This window comes from Xiphias gladius, chromosome 6 (assembly GCF_016859285.1).
Source record: "Xiphias gladius isolate SHS-SW01 ecotype Sanya breed wild chromosome 6, ASM1685928v1, whole genome shotgun sequence".
Lineage (NCBI taxonomy): Eukaryota > Metazoa > Chordata > Actinopteri > Istiophoriformes > Xiphiidae > Xiphias > Xiphias gladius.
In genome coordinates this window covers 5,278,760-5,294,076 of record NC_053405.1, presented here as the reverse complement: position 1 = coordinate 5,294,076, position 15,317 = coordinate 5,278,760, and the positions used below count along the sequence as shown (strand labels likewise).

Here is a 15,317-nt window from a genome sequence, read left to right as displayed (position 1 = left end):
CGGTAACGCAACATCTGAATCGTTTTTTTTATATAAGGTAAGAACATGTAGCAGTAGTAGTGGTAGTAGTCCTTCCTCCTGCCTCCCTCACCCTAAAATCATAAAAAATAATTGTGTTAGACTGCTGCCACTTTTATTTGATGTATTACACCCCTCTTAACCGGAACAGAGCGTCGTCCCATCCTCACTTCTGTGTCAGATTTAACTTAAAGGCCCTCGAAGGTTTCGTCGCGGAGAATTATCAAACACCAACACGAACCACTATCACCTCAGAAAATGAATAATTTTTTTTCCAAAGGATCCGATCAACATACTGGTTTGTCTTCATTAATTCGAAGAGATGTCTACTGTGAGCTCCATTCCATAAAATTAACCTAAAAAAATTTTGTTTTAGGGAAGTTTTCAAGTAGCTTCCTGTGATCAACCTGCCACAGAGGCATTTGGTAAAATAAGGTATTCCCTAATGCAATAGGTTAATAGTGTATCTCCATGTTTCGGGTGGCTGGAGTGAAGCTGAAAACGCAGATTAGTGACAGAAAAATGCATGATAAAAGGCTGGATATCAACTGTCAACCCTTTTTGTACATACTAATTTTTCATTTTTTACATTTTCTTTTACTAAAAATAACCAGATCTTATAAAAATATTCTGTTTTCTGCTGCACAGTGGACTTTATTCAAGTAGAGCAATGTACACGAGATAATCAGAAATAAGTCTTAATGTTTTGTTTGTTCTTGTTTGTTAGGTTATCCACAAAGAGGACAACAAAAAACATTTTCATTTAATTTTCAAAAGGTCACCGCTAAGTGAAGCCATGGAAGAAAATTAAAGGGGAAAAATGGAAAATAAAACAAAATGACAATGAAACTACAGAGTGTTTTTGCTGCAAAGATGCCGCTCAGATTTTCACCTTTTTTTAATTTATTTATTCATATATACTCCATATAGAATCTGAGTCCATGCAGTGTAATCAATGCAGCTGCGGAACGTGACAATATGACAAATGACCTCAAGGGCTTTCCACTGCTGCACCGATGCGCGCGCATACACACACACACACACACACACACACACACACACACACACACACACACACACACACACACACACACACACACACACACACACACACACACACACAGAGAAACAAACATATGACACAAGTCACGCCGCATGGGTCAGTGTCTCTCCTTCAAACTAGAAACAAACAAAACCAGCACATGTGCTGTACGATGCAAGTCCTGTTGTGATCTGTTCTTTTGTTTTCCGTGTAGAAGCTGTAATGGGATAGGTTGATTTCCCGTCATATATGGAGAAGTGGAGACTGAGGGCAGAGGGGTCTATTCTAATGACTTTATAGAGAGAGAGAGAGAGAGAGAGAAAGAATAAATGGTATAGAGATGAAAGGATCCTCAAGGTTTCAGTTTCATGGGGACTCACGTAGACATATTTCCAGTTGAATGTACATGGCTCAATAATTCCCTTTGAGAGAGAGAGAGAGAGAAAGAGAAAGAGAAAGTGAGTGTGAGTGTGTGTGTGTGTTAGTGTTGCTCTTATAGCTCAAAGTGTTCAACCTCCTCATCCATGCACTTTTGGATCAAAGTCTTCTTCAGAGAGTTCCAAGAAAAAGATCCTCAGAGTCATTATAACACCATGTATCTCGCACCTGCAGCAGGACCATCTTCTAGTTTTGGGTTGTTACCATTTGGAGCACAGCACTGGGCCCTGTCCTCAAAAAAAAAAGAAAAAAAAGAAAAGCTTTTGATGTACGAACTACAACTTTTTAAAATTATTATACCACATATAGTGTTTCTCATGTACATGAATGTGACCACATGTTGTCACAGGATGAGACATTAGTAGAGCAGAATGCAACCGGTGATGAGGGGTCACAAAGAGTCATTGCTTCGTCTCGGGGGGGTCAGACAGAGAAAGAGTATAAACCTTTTAAAACTCTTGACATTAATCTTACTAGACATATAATATCATTAGTTGGATGAACGTGTTAGCATACAGAATGTGACTCTACACTAAGTCAGAGTGAGCCGTCTAACATGACATTGGATGCCATAAGCACACAACAGATCATTGATTAACCTTTTTTTTTTCATGGCATAGGACCAATAAAAATACAGATCAAAACAAACCCAAAGTTCACCAGTACTGACTGTACATGTTTTGCAGCACAGACATAACACACGTGAATTCTTAAAATGGAAAGAATTATAAGTACTACAGACAATCAGGAACTTCAGGAAGTATGATTTATAGAACATACCCTTTGTATAAACTTTCTTCAAGCTGACATTAAGAGAAAGCAATAACAAAAGTAAAGTATCTTTTACTTATACTTGTAATATACGTCACTTAAATCCAAATAGAAATGCACTGTACCGCTTAGCCTGCACCACCTCTACCTCTCAACAGGATACAGACGAGTCCTTTGCTTGTTTTATTTCTGTTTATGGAAAAAAAAAAAAAAACACTTGCCATCGAGATTTGTTTGTACAGTGCTGACCACAGAAGAAATGGCGATACATGACATGTAACTGAAAGATTCAGCTGTGAACTCTCAGGAACAGGTTTAAAAGACTGCGTCACCCGAGTGTGCGCGTGTGTGTTTTATGTACGTCAGGTGTAGGTGTGTATGGAGGCAGTTGGGTGTGGCCATTTCGATGACAGGGCATTCGGAGGCAGTGGGTGGAAAGCCAAGAGAGGGAGAGGTAAAGAGGAAAATCACTGCGGACGGACAGAGAGCGAGAGAGAGAGAGAGAGACAGTCAGTGTGTGGGTGCTGCCTGAGAGAAAGTGTGAGAAAAGGATATGCGTGTGTTAAGCTGTCAAGACAAAAACCAAAGTGTGTGTGAGTTTGTATTTGTTTGCTATGAAGTGTATGTTTGAAGAAGGGAGGAAGAGGGAGCAATGCAGAGACCCAGCAGCTGTCAAGTAAGTGTGTGTGTGTGTGTCTGTGTGTGTGTGTGTGTGTGTGTGTGTGTGTGTGTGTGTGTGTGTGTGTGTGTGTGTGTGTGTCTGTGTGTGTCGTGGTGCAGGTGGTTTTGCTAACTCTGCATGCTGTCTCTGCAGGCTGTTACCATATTTTTCTCTCCTCCACTTTGCTAATTTTCCAAACTTTCTGGGCTCGCTGTTGGGATTAAATTTACTGATCAATCAGTTCGTCATCTGTCAGGTGTGTGAATGAGATCAAACTGTTAAATCCGTCTGCCGCGGCACAGCCTAGCTTTGTAACGTTTTATGTTTTGGGTGACCTTCAGTCAGTTTGGTTTTATAAGGTGTAGGGATATTTGTTCTCATGTGTTGCAGATTGCAAAGATTTTAAAGATCAAATTAGTGATTTTGGGCTAAAAAAAATAAAAACAAAATTGACTTGACTTTTTCTTCTAAAACTGGCTTCAAGTTGTTTCATTTAAGAATGAAATTATTTGTGTTATGAGCTCCTAAAAAACGTTTTAATTGATCAAGCTATTGTGTGTAAGTTATGTTGCCTTATCATGTGTTTGTAATTGCGGCTGTGTTTTGATGTACTGAGTACTTTTGAATCGTAGCATTTGGAAGTTTGCCTCCCAAAGAAGCGTGTGTTAAAAATAAAACTAATATGGCTGGTGGTGGTAATAGTAGAGCAGGCAGAGGAGTAGTAGTTGGAAAGGCAGTTGTAGCAGTAGTACAAGTATTCATTCTAATAATTACACTCCATTTACATAACAGATGTTGCTAAATGTGACGGGAAAATCCGTGAGTATCTTGACTACTGTGACCGAGCTTTAACTTCATCATACTTGGTCTGGATAATTGTTACCGTTTAGTTGTCGCTGCTACATCAGGGGGTTCCCAACCTAGGGGTCGGGACCCTACGAGGGGTCGCAAGATAATTCTGAGGAGTCAGTTTATTCAATATTTAGGTTTTTATGAACTATTAGATAACTTCACTTATTTAGACCTCTAATAATTATTCTCACTCACAGACACGATCGACGAGACAAGACGAGGAGTCTCAGGTAGATATTCTAAAGGGGTCGCAAGCTAATATGGTTGGGAACCACCGTGCTTCACCATGAATGATGACCATGAGAATTTACTTTTCACTCTCCCAAAAGGCTCACTTCCCCTTCCTATTCCTCACATATCTCCCATTACCTTTCCTGCCAGCACTGGCGTCTTTATCTTATAGTTCATTTCATCTTCTGCAGTCACTCTGGGGACAAAGGAATAATGTATGTCATTGCTGCGTCTGTGACTTTGAGCTTTGACCTCATTACTGTTTGTTTTAGGGAATGAGAAACTGTTGTGATTATTGTAAGTTTGAGGATTATTGTAAGTTTTGAAGTGTCAGCTCTGCTCCTGTAACTGCTAGAATTCATGGTCTGTACAGGGAATATTTAACGTTAGCTGTCATCAAAGTTGTGGATGGGTGGATGAAGACACTGATGCCCCTTTTTGTTTTTTCTTTTCTTTTTTTTTTTAATCGCAGTTCTCCAGAGATCAGTTCATTCTGGACTGTCCTTCAGAGAAACTTCGCAGAGAGCTGGAGGAGGAACTGAAGATGAACTGCGAGGAGCCGAGAAGCCATGCATGGTACCACGGAGCAATTCCCAGACAGGTAACGCACGCGCACACACACACACACACACACACACACACACACACACACACACACACACACACACACACACACACACACACACACACACACACATAAATCTGAGTAATGAGTCCCTCCCTTTAAAAGGCTGGTTAAAAACTTGTTGAACCAGATCACCTGTTATTACACTGCCATGCTGCACACACAGTTGTTACAGGGAGATTAGAGCTTAAATAGTGGCCTCGGCTGTAGGGTTGAGGTTGAAACATTAGGTCAGTGTATAAAAAGCCTCTTTCTCTATGGTGTGTGCTTATATATATGTGTGTGTCTCTGTGTGTGTGAGACAGAGAGCGAGAGAGAGAGAGAGAGATTGTGTATTCCCTGTGAAAGCCAGCTCTGAGATGTAATCGTTTTTAATAAGCTGCTTCCTTTGACTAAACTAAACTACCATTGTACACTATACAAACACTTGCTTAATTAAAATCTGTAAGTGTGTGTGAAGGGTTGTGTTTGTCTATTAGTGCGATTTTGTGTGTGTGTGAGAGAGAGAAGAGAGACAGTAAATGCAAGAGTGAAATGTAAACAGGAAGATGAATACACTTTTCCAGCTTATTTGTTGTTACATGTCAAACCCAAAAGTCATTCTAATTTTTGAATGGACTGAGTTCTCATGTCTGTCAGTTTTGAGCCTCTTAATGTCCCGTGGCCCAGCTTCTAATTGTGTACTGATTAAGCGGAGTTGATGTTTTTTTTTTTTTAGTCTAATATCAATCCTCACCTTTGTTTTATAACAAATGGAAAATAATGAGCTGTATGAATTTTTATGTCTGCATGTAGGTCTACACCTAAAGATTATTCCAGTCATCAATTTATCTGCGGATTATCTTCTCAGTTAATCAATTCATAAATATCGTTTTGTCTATAAATAAATAGTGGAAAGCACTCACATTGTTTGTTTTATCCAAACAACAGTCAAAAACACAAATATATTAAGTTTACGTGGGCAAAGCTCAGTGACCTCAGTACGAAGCTTCAGTCACACGATGCAGCTGAAAGCTCAGAAAAGGAAGTTAGTAAGTGAACCCCGAGTTCACCAAACAATACATCCAAGGGCTCATTTACCATGTGAGGATTAAAGGAAAGGCGTTTGGGATCTCCTAAAAGGGTAGCATGATAAAACCGAGGGGTTTGAGATGATTAATGGGATAGGAGAGATTCAGTAATATATTTATTGTTCCTAAAATTGTGTTTACTTTCTCTGAATTGTCACTAATAATGACTTTTTCTTGTAAAATACTGGATAGTTTTTGCCCCTTAGATCTTAAATAATTACTTAAATGAAACAATTTGAGTAAGCAAATCTCTTTGGTTGAACGGCTCACAGCTCAGTTGCTTCATTCTAAGGAGACACAAGTCAGAAAGGTCGGGCACCAGTGGTACAAAACGTCAGTATAAATCTACATGAAGGTTTTCTAGCTGTATAAATACTGTAATTGGTAGAGGCTTTAAATATCTTCACGTCTTACGTAACTGCTGCAGACCAGCCGGCACTGAGCTCATAAAGAAGGTAACAGTATAACAGCCTACCATTATTAGATTTAATTAAATGTTTGGACTATAAACAAACACTGTGTGGCTGTGTGTGTGTGCGTGTGTGTGCGTGTGTGTGCGTGCGCGCCCATATGTCCCTCTCTGTATTGTTTCAGGTTGCAGAAAACTTGGTGCAGCGCGATGGAGACTTCTTGATCCGTGATTCGCTGTCCAGCCCAGGAAGTTATGTCCTGACTTGCCAATGGCGAAATGCTGCCCAGCACTTTAAAATCAACAAGAAGGTAATCAAAAAGGTTTTCCATCTTCCCTACATTCAAACTACCATCTCCCATTGCCAGAAACCTAGTTTGTGTTGGAGGAACAGCGCAAATTTAATTTCCTTCGTTTTTTTTTTGGCGTTAAGATTTACTGCAAAGTCTGACTTGGTAATTTTCTCAGTGATGGTCTCATTTGTTTTTACACTATTTACTTAAGTCATGAAATTAAAGATGTTTTAATTATTAAAATTTCTGACCATTACAGAACAGAGCGATCGTGGTAGACTTCTTTATTTCCACCTGACAAATTTAATTCTTAAGTTTACCATCTATTGATGGTAAACTTAAGACCTTCAGGATCGCAAGCCCATTGTTATTTGTGATCATAGTTAGTCTAGCACTTAATTTAAAATGAATGAGTGCAGCTACAGCTACATTAAAGTAATAAATGATAGATAACTTGATTTGTGCCATCTCTTCTTTAGGTAGTGATGTTGAATGAAGCCTACTCCAGGGTCGAGTACCGGCTGGAAAGAGAAGGCTTTGACAGTGTCCCTGCACTTATTCGATACTATGTCGGCAACAGAAAACCTGTCTCACAGGTGAGTCTAGTCAAGGTTTTTATACGCAAACTTGTCTTATGAAAAACATCTGCCAAGGTGCTTTGATTCGGCAGATTTTTCTCTGGTCACTACCATATGGAAGTTATTTTTTCCCACTTATTTTAACACATTTGAGAAGAGCAAGCACAGACCGTGTGAGTTGATACTGTTTAACCATTGCGTGTACCCAACTTTACTCTTTTAACTCGGCAAGAATACAGTTTTTCAATTTTCTACTTAGTTTCACTGCCTCGGTGTTTGATAGAGAAAACATGCTGCGTTTACTTCAGTTTCTCTCATCTCTTCTTCTGTGCGTGTATGTTTATATACTAAGGTGGTAGGAGCCATTATCTTCCAGCCTATCAACAGGGGCCTCCCGCTACGCTGCTTGGAAGAAAAGTACGGGTTGTCCGGCAGCCATCGAGAGGCGGGGCTCATGGCGCAAGAGAGACGGAATCAGAAACGTCTCAGCCTCAACATTACCAACGGGCACACGCACGACAACGCACACGCCGCGCACGACAGCACACACTGCCAGGACAACGGCGCGGGCCGAGGCAGCCAGCTCAGGTTGGTACACAACTACTGTTAGGAACCCGCACGAGCACAATGATCAACCAGTGGTGGAAAGTGTATTTACTCCTGCACTGTGCTTAAGTACAATTAGAAGGTATTTATACTCAAGTGTTTTCATTTCAGGCTGCTTTATACTTCTGCTTCGGCACATTTCAAACCCATATTTTGTACTTTTTACTGCACTACATTTATTTGTCATCTTTATTTACTTTGCAGTATAATCTTGTTCATACAAAACATGTGATCTGCTTCTAAAAGAAAACAAATTGTTCATTTTACAAAGTCTCCATCTTGTGGTCTTGCTGCTTCTACTTAAGTAAAGGATCTCTTTGCTTAAGGATCTCTTTCCGCCGCTGCGATTGACACTAAATCACCAATATTCCTCAGTGGGTGGAAAAATGTGTGTGCTTGTTGTTTCTATACGTTCATATATTAAGCATGTGTAATTTGTTCGATGTGATTAATATATTGTTAAAGACTGTTTTTAGCTCCGAGCGCCACAAGCCCGTTACTTAAAGCGAGTAGTGGGCTACAGACCAAATAACATGCTGTCTGCTATTTTTAAATAATGGAGACTCACCTTTACTCAGTCATTCTCTTTTTTTTTTTCTCACACACACTCTAAAAGACTTAAATCAAGCCTTTAAAATCCCTCCCTGCTTTTAAGCTTTTAACGCACAGCTCCGAGCTTTACATTCATCATCCAGGTGGTTAGGTTGTGTATACGACGCGTTCCATATGTATCATCAGTCCTCCATAAATAAAGGCACGGTGGAGGAAGGAAAGGAGCAGAAGTGTTTAATTTCACGCTGCATAGGCGTAAATGGGGCATAATGTATGGGGTCCGTATCTGTCTGAGTAAAGAGACAGAGCGGGAGCCGGGAAAAAGGTAAATATCCGGTCCAGGCAAGAGCAGAACAAAGAGACAGTTTTATAAGAAAAATAAAAGAGGAGACGGGATAAGAGAGACAGTGTTGATATCCTGGTCTTCAGGGGGCTACCTTCTTTGTAATGGTACCTTTTATTCTGTCAGTGTTCACCTTTTCATTAATATTCAAAATAGTTTTTCTTTGTTTCTCCTTAAAGCATGTTAATATGAGCATATGTTTATTGACATTAGTCTCCGACGTCCGCTCCCACTCAGGTTGAAGGATCGCTGTGGCAGCCAACCGGCAAGTCTCAATCAGGTCCAGGAGAGGCGACGCCCGCTCAAGGCGCACCAGTCGGAGAGCTTCTTACCTCTCGGTAAGTAAAAGTGATCTTAGTATGCTCCAGACGAAGTGCTTGACGGATCCAACGGTTTTTTACAGCTTTCCCAAACTGACGATCTGCAATTCACGCATACTTCACACAGTGATTGGCCGGGGTGTGTGTTGATTGTGAAACCAGGCCGGGCTCGAACTTCTCTCTCAAGTTCTTTGTTGCCATTATTCACACATTCACTTCCGTTACTTTTCCCCGTTATGCGGGATTCACCGCATCTCGCCCACCTCAATGATGAGAGGCTTTTCACCCCACTTTTGAGACCTGGCCACTCAGAATCTGAATCAGGATCGGCTTCAGTGTCCAAGTATTTGTATACATACAAGGACAAATGGTTCCAAGAGCAGAGAGATATACATAGACATAAAGCCAAAACAAGGACGACAAATAAACATACGCAGACGTAAATGTATACTGTGACCATTAGGCACAGGCAAGAAGAAAACAACAAATAATAACAAAAGAAAATTTCCATTTACAGGTTACAATAGTATTGTAAACTGATATGTTAGAGTGCTGGAATAAATATTGTATGAGTAATGTAATAAGTTACTATACATACATACAGTAGTTTTTCTGTTTTTTGTTTTTTCAGGAAAAAGGCAATAAAGATTTTGCCTCAATGCGTCTTCAGACAATACATGTTACCACCTGATTTGTTTGTAGCGTACTGAAGCCGTTAGTCACTCTTCATTCAGCTGTATATGACTTTTATGAATTCATTTAATATATATGATAAAATCTGAAAAACAAAAAGATGTCTGTGTGAGAGAGTTGTGATTGGCTGGTCTCTGTTTTATATTGATCACTTTACCCTCTCTTCTCATGCTCACCTCTCATCTTCTCCTTTATTTGTATCCCTTCATTTCTTCTCTCCCTTTATTCTATATTCGTCTTTCTGCATCCACCTCTACTTGTCCTCTCTATTTTCTCTCCTGTCCTTTCCTCTCTCGTTGTTTTCTCTCCTCCGGACCTCCAGGATCCAGACCCCAGCCCCAGCAGCCTCCCGACCCGCTCCTCCCCAGCCCTAACCCCAAGTCTCCAGTGTTCCGGACGGGCAGTGAGCCGGTACTGAGCCCCTCTGTCCCACGGAGGTCAGCAGAGCCTCTGGCAGGTCTGTAGACGTGGTGGAAGATAAATTCCAATATCGCACTAATTTGTTGAATAACAGAGCCGCTCAAAAAAAAAAAAAAACACACAAAAACTTCAGAAATACTGCACAACCTGAAGGTCACCTGTCAGCCTGCTTGGTAACCATATTCACTTGTTGTTCGGGATCTAGTTCAGTGTGTTGCGTAGCCAAAGAACAATCAAGTAGCCCTGTGATAATGGATTTATTGTGTTTCATTTCACACATCATTAAACGGCACATTAGCCCCCACACGTTCTGTACAAATACAGTACGCAACAGCTGGTGCAAAAACACTGAACGTACGGAGAACTGAGCAGAAAACAGACATCACTGCTGTTGACCATGTGAGTCAAGGATAAAATCAAGTGGCCTGGTTCCAGACCTCGGACTCTCCACACTCGTCTCCGATCTGTTTGACGCATGTCTGAATGAGTGAAGCGCAACTAGATGGCAATTCACTCTGATTGTCAGGATAAAAATAGAGCTGTTCTGTTTGCCAAGGGTCATTAAAAACCCCTGGGGGCTTTTAAAAAATTACTCAATGGCCATCCCACCGAGGGGTGGGCGGATTTGGGCTCCGGATTTGCTCCCGCCATTGTTTGCATGTGAAATAGGAAATTAAATTTACCCTTATGCACACTGTGGTTCTCTGATTCAAATTTATTATCAAAAAGTAAATAAAAGACAGATTGTGGTGTGTACTGTTCACTATCACAGAACTGAGATTTAAAAAAAATGCCTTAAGTACAACAAAGTTTTTGTTTTTTGTTTTTTTTAAACTCAATATCAGAAGGTTACGACATTGATTGATTAAATTCGGTTCCAAAAATAAACCAGCAAAGTGTAACTGATAAAACATTGTGTGTGATACTGTCATGACGGCACTGTTTGTGTCTCCCCAGGCCAGGCGATCCGGGGCTCCGACAGCCAGCTCTGTCCGAAACCGCCACCCAAACCCAGCAAAGTGCCGCTGGCTCGACTGTCTCGCTCCCCCTGCCCTCAGCCCCTGGTTCCCCCCTCCGGCCCCTCCAGCCACACGGACTTCTCCTCAGCCTCCCCCATCTTCGCTCCACCTACCCTGGACTCCACATGTGTGGAAAGTCCTCCTTCTATGTGGAGGAGTGGAGGTAACTTTTTCTTAATTTCACGAAATGCCTCGACAATAAGTTGAATTTATTTTGTCAGATTGAATATAGAATCCCTTTAAAAAAGTTCTGATTCTAAAATTTTATTATCAAATGTTTGTTTTGTCTATAAAACAATGAAAAATGGTCTTTATAGTTCTCGTGAGACCAAGGCGATGTATTCAAGTGGCTTGTTTTATCTGCTAAAATACCTAAAATATGCAATTTACTATCATATAAACCAAAAAAAGAAATTTTTCACAACCTGGCAACGCAAAAGTTGTTCTTATTAACTGCTTATAATGGCTCTGTAAAGCTTTTGTTAAGGATTTAATAATTGTTAACAAATGCTTTTAGCTACAACTTGAAAGGGCGCCTCGTTAAAACTTGTTACCGAATTTTAATTTTAGACAAACGTGCATAGGTGCAAAGAAAATTGAACTCGCACCTGACAGCTTTACACACACGTGTGTGTGTGTAATTTGGAGGTAAACATGTTTACTGCCGCTATAACACACACATACTCTTTGTGTCTGCGTGTGTGCTCCTGAAAATTAGATTTCTGTCCTGCAGCTGACGTTACTGCCGCAGTCAAATGATCCATCAGATCCTCATGAATTGAGAAGGTGGAATAAGTGAATATTTACTTGTGATTAATCAATTATAGTTACTGCAATATATATTATATATAATATTACGGTCGGTATAGTTAAAGCTACTCTTGGTTCCACTGGGGTGTCAGTGCCAGTTGTGGGAATATTAGCTTAGCTTTGCAAAAATGCTTCTATGTTGCATGCATTAGTTGCATTCATAATGGTGCATAACGTTGCCCTGGCTAGTACATTCTGACCTTATTAATATTAAAACAGGATGTACAGGTAGGGAATCAAGGTAATAACAGTTACTGTTAAAAGTTTCTGTTTTTTGATTTATTTTTTTTATTTGTACTATATTAGTGTGACGTCTGTCCAGGGGCTACAGATACATTTACAGCACTCTTTAGTAATGTCACTGTCCCTCTTAAATAAACCAGTAAATAAATACAGAGGAGCTAGAAGCATGCAACTCTCAATGCTGTGATTTTAATAAGATTGCGTGTGACTATTGTTCCACAGTCACCACAGGTCCTCCTGTTCCCCCAGCGAAGCCCCTGAAGTTTCATCATCAGCTCATCCCCGCAGACTCCCACAGCTCCTCCGCTTCTGTCATTTCACCTCCTGAACCGGTTCAGTACCCGGATTCAGAGGCGGTAACGGGACGGACCGAACGGCTACAGCCAAGCCCCGCAGACCTGAGCACCTGCAGCCCGCTGGAGTGGGAGGAGCCCGGCTCACCAAACTCTATCACAGACAACGCCCTCGAACTTCAGCCGCCGCTGTTCAGCTACGTGGAGAGACTGAGGAGAGAGGGGGAGGGAGGGAGAGAGGACGAGGGGGAGGGGAAGGAGGCGGGAGGACGGAGAGGGCTGGACAGGAGCTCCTACCATCACGCCATCGCAGCCTTAGAAAACACCAGCGAAGAAGAGGAGGAGGACGCAGGGAGGGCGGAGGAGGAGGAGGATAAGAGGAGGGACAAAGAGAGGAGCAGTTTCCAGCGGCCGGTCGTAGAGACTGAGTCGACGTTCAGACCAGCTGAGTTCGGATCTCGACTTCTGCCGCCGGAAAACAAACCGCTGGAGATGGTGGTGCTGAAGAGAGCGAAGGAGCTGCTGCTCAGCCACAATCACCACAGCATAGCCAGACACCTGCTGATAGCCGACTGCCAGGTGCACACACACACCCACACACACACACGCACGTTGGTCTCTCTTTCATTGTGAGGACACTCGTTGGCATAACGCATTACCCTAGCCCCTTACCCTAATCCAAACCCAAACCCAAACCCAAACCTAATTCTAACCTAAACCTCAAACAGCCCTTTGAGGTTGAGAGGACCGGCCAAAATGTCCTCACAACCACAGAAAGACGTGTACACACACACGCGCCCAAGGACATAACAGTTCAAACAATTTTAATTCGGTCTAAATAAACCTGCAGTGCAGAACGTTTGTCTCCCCCTTCTGGCAGTGAGAGTAACTACACAAACACTGTCCAATACAGAGAAATTTCCACTGTTGCAAGACAAGAATACATTATTTAGGGCAGAGTAAATGTAATGGCTACATAGCCTGCTCCAAAATATTTTGCAAATGCCAACCTGTCCAAGAGCAGTAAGGCGACATCCGTGTCTGCCCTCAGTCCCTCGTCTTCTTTCCGAGCTCTCAAACGAGGAAAAGCCACACCAGAGGTAATCCGTGTTTTGTCCTCACCGTCGATCGCTTTGTTTTTTTTTATCCGGAGCCCCGGAAGCTTTTCTTGGACGCTCCCTAGGTATTTCCGCCGTAGGCTCCACCGCAGCCCCCTCCGTCTCCATGGCCACTGTCGCTCCCCTATTCAGCTCGTTGGCAAACTTGTTGATTGACGTGAAGCGCAGCGCGGGACTGTCGCCACAGACACCAGATTTAAAACGCCGGTATACTGCGAAATACTGAGCTTTAGCTGCCGCTGATAGGCTTAATCAGCATTGTGTGAACTCGTTTGGCAATGGCTTGATTGTAACGATTGTAAATTGACTTTATTACAAATATGTCACAAATTTGTAAGATATTAAAATAATTTGGCAAATATTTTATATTATTACCATTTTATTTTTGGATTTTCTCTCTTTTTCAAAACATCTGAAAATAGATGGAGATCTATTTTCGAAAGAAAAAAAAAATAATAATGGGAAAAGATTTGGGGATTTTTTCGTTTAAAAAAATATCCCATTTCCGAAACAAAACCCCCCGTAGTTTATCCATTTACTGCTGTATTTGTTGTTTTTGTTCTCCTACCGTTTTAGGCAGGCTATGGTGCATAATCAGCATGTCATTTGCATTTTTACATAACAGAAACCTTTCTGAAAAAATTCCCTTAAGTGGTTTCAAAGGAACAGCTCACTAGCTGGATGAAACTAAAAGATTTCTGGGGACACCAAATCCATGAAACTTTTTCAGAAAAAAAGAAAAAGAAAAAAAAGCACACACAATTAACTTCATACATGAAAACACGTATACAAATATATACATGTGCAGGAACAGTTAACTTTACACAGTCCTTTTTAATGGTTAATAATTTATTAATGCTTTATAGATCAGTTGTGTCAAATACGGCTGGTGTTTATCTTTTCTGTTTGGAATTAATGTAGTTAAAACTGTTGGTGATTGTTAATGAATAATCATGGGTTTCTCACTTTCTGATGAACCATCAAATCTACATTTGTAGATCAGAAGAAGTTGTTAATAGGTGGATTTGGGCCCAGAGTCTCTGCAGTCCTTCATACAGAAATTGGAGCGGACAAACATGTCATCACAGAGCTCTTCCTGATGAACGAAAGAGCCAAAAAAAACAAACCAAGCGTCATGCTGGAGGAGGACAAGCAGCAGCCGAAGGCGTTTTTCACAACCTGGCAACCCAAAAGTTGTTCTTATTAACTGCTTATAACGGCTCTATAACAATTTGATAAGGACTTAATAATCCATAACAAATGCTTTTAGTTAAAACTTGTTACCGAATTTTAATTTTAGACAAACGTGCATAGGTGCAGAGAAAATGTAACTCACACCCGACAGATTTACATCCGTGTGTGTAATTTTAATCTGCTATTACACACACATCCGCCGTGTGTCTGCGTGTGTGTGCTCCTGAAAATTAGATTTCTGTCCTGCAGCTGACGTTACTGCCGCAGTCAAATGATCCTCATGACGCAGGAGAGATGCTCAGAAGCAAAAACCAACCCGCAACTAAACAAAGCGTTGCACCTAAAAAAAACAAAACAAAACAACACACACTAGACAGACGGAATAAGAAGGGAAGATAAAAAAGACGCCATGTAATTGACAGCCCCTTGTCAAACTTTTTTTCTTCCCAGGTTGCGAGGATACTCGGAGTGACTCCGGATCTTAAAGGTCAGATGGGCGTGTCCTCCGGTCTGGAGCTGGTGACGCTGCCGCACGGTGGCCAGCTGAGACTGGACCTGATGGAAAGGTACGCATCAAACACATATCATACACACGCTCACGGACACACAATGAGAGGACGAATTACAACTCCTTAGCTTTTTTAGTAGAACCTACTGGTGTGGCACGGGGTCATCACTGACGAGGATTTCCATGAAGCAACCCTAAAAAAAAAAAGCT

The 15,317-nt window shown here is 41.4% G+C and overlaps 1 protein-coding gene across 1 annotated transcript in view; it reads left to right on the top strand.

Annotated features, from left to right (window-relative positions):
• The window catches only part of bcar3 (BCAR3 adaptor protein, NSP family member), an 80,635-nt gene that overhangs the window by 60,301 nt on the left and 5,017 nt on the right, over positions 1-15,317 (top strand). The window contains exons 7-15 of the mRNA XM_040128502.1: positions 4,486-4,614; positions 6,303-6,428; positions 6,890-7,006; positions 7,341-7,576; positions 8,727-8,827; positions 9,825-9,959; positions 10,880-11,104; positions 12,217-12,866; positions 15,050-15,165. Of these exons, the coding sequence (XP_039984436.1) occupies positions 4,486-4,614; positions 6,303-6,428; positions 6,890-7,006; positions 7,341-7,576; positions 8,727-8,827; positions 9,825-9,959; positions 10,880-11,104; positions 12,217-12,866; positions 15,050-15,165 (1,835 nt within the window). The remainder of the gene's footprint in view (positions 1-4,485; positions 4,615-6,302; positions 6,429-6,889; positions 7,007-7,340; positions 7,577-8,726; positions 8,828-9,824; positions 9,960-10,879; positions 11,105-12,216; positions 12,867-15,049; positions 15,166-15,317) is intronic.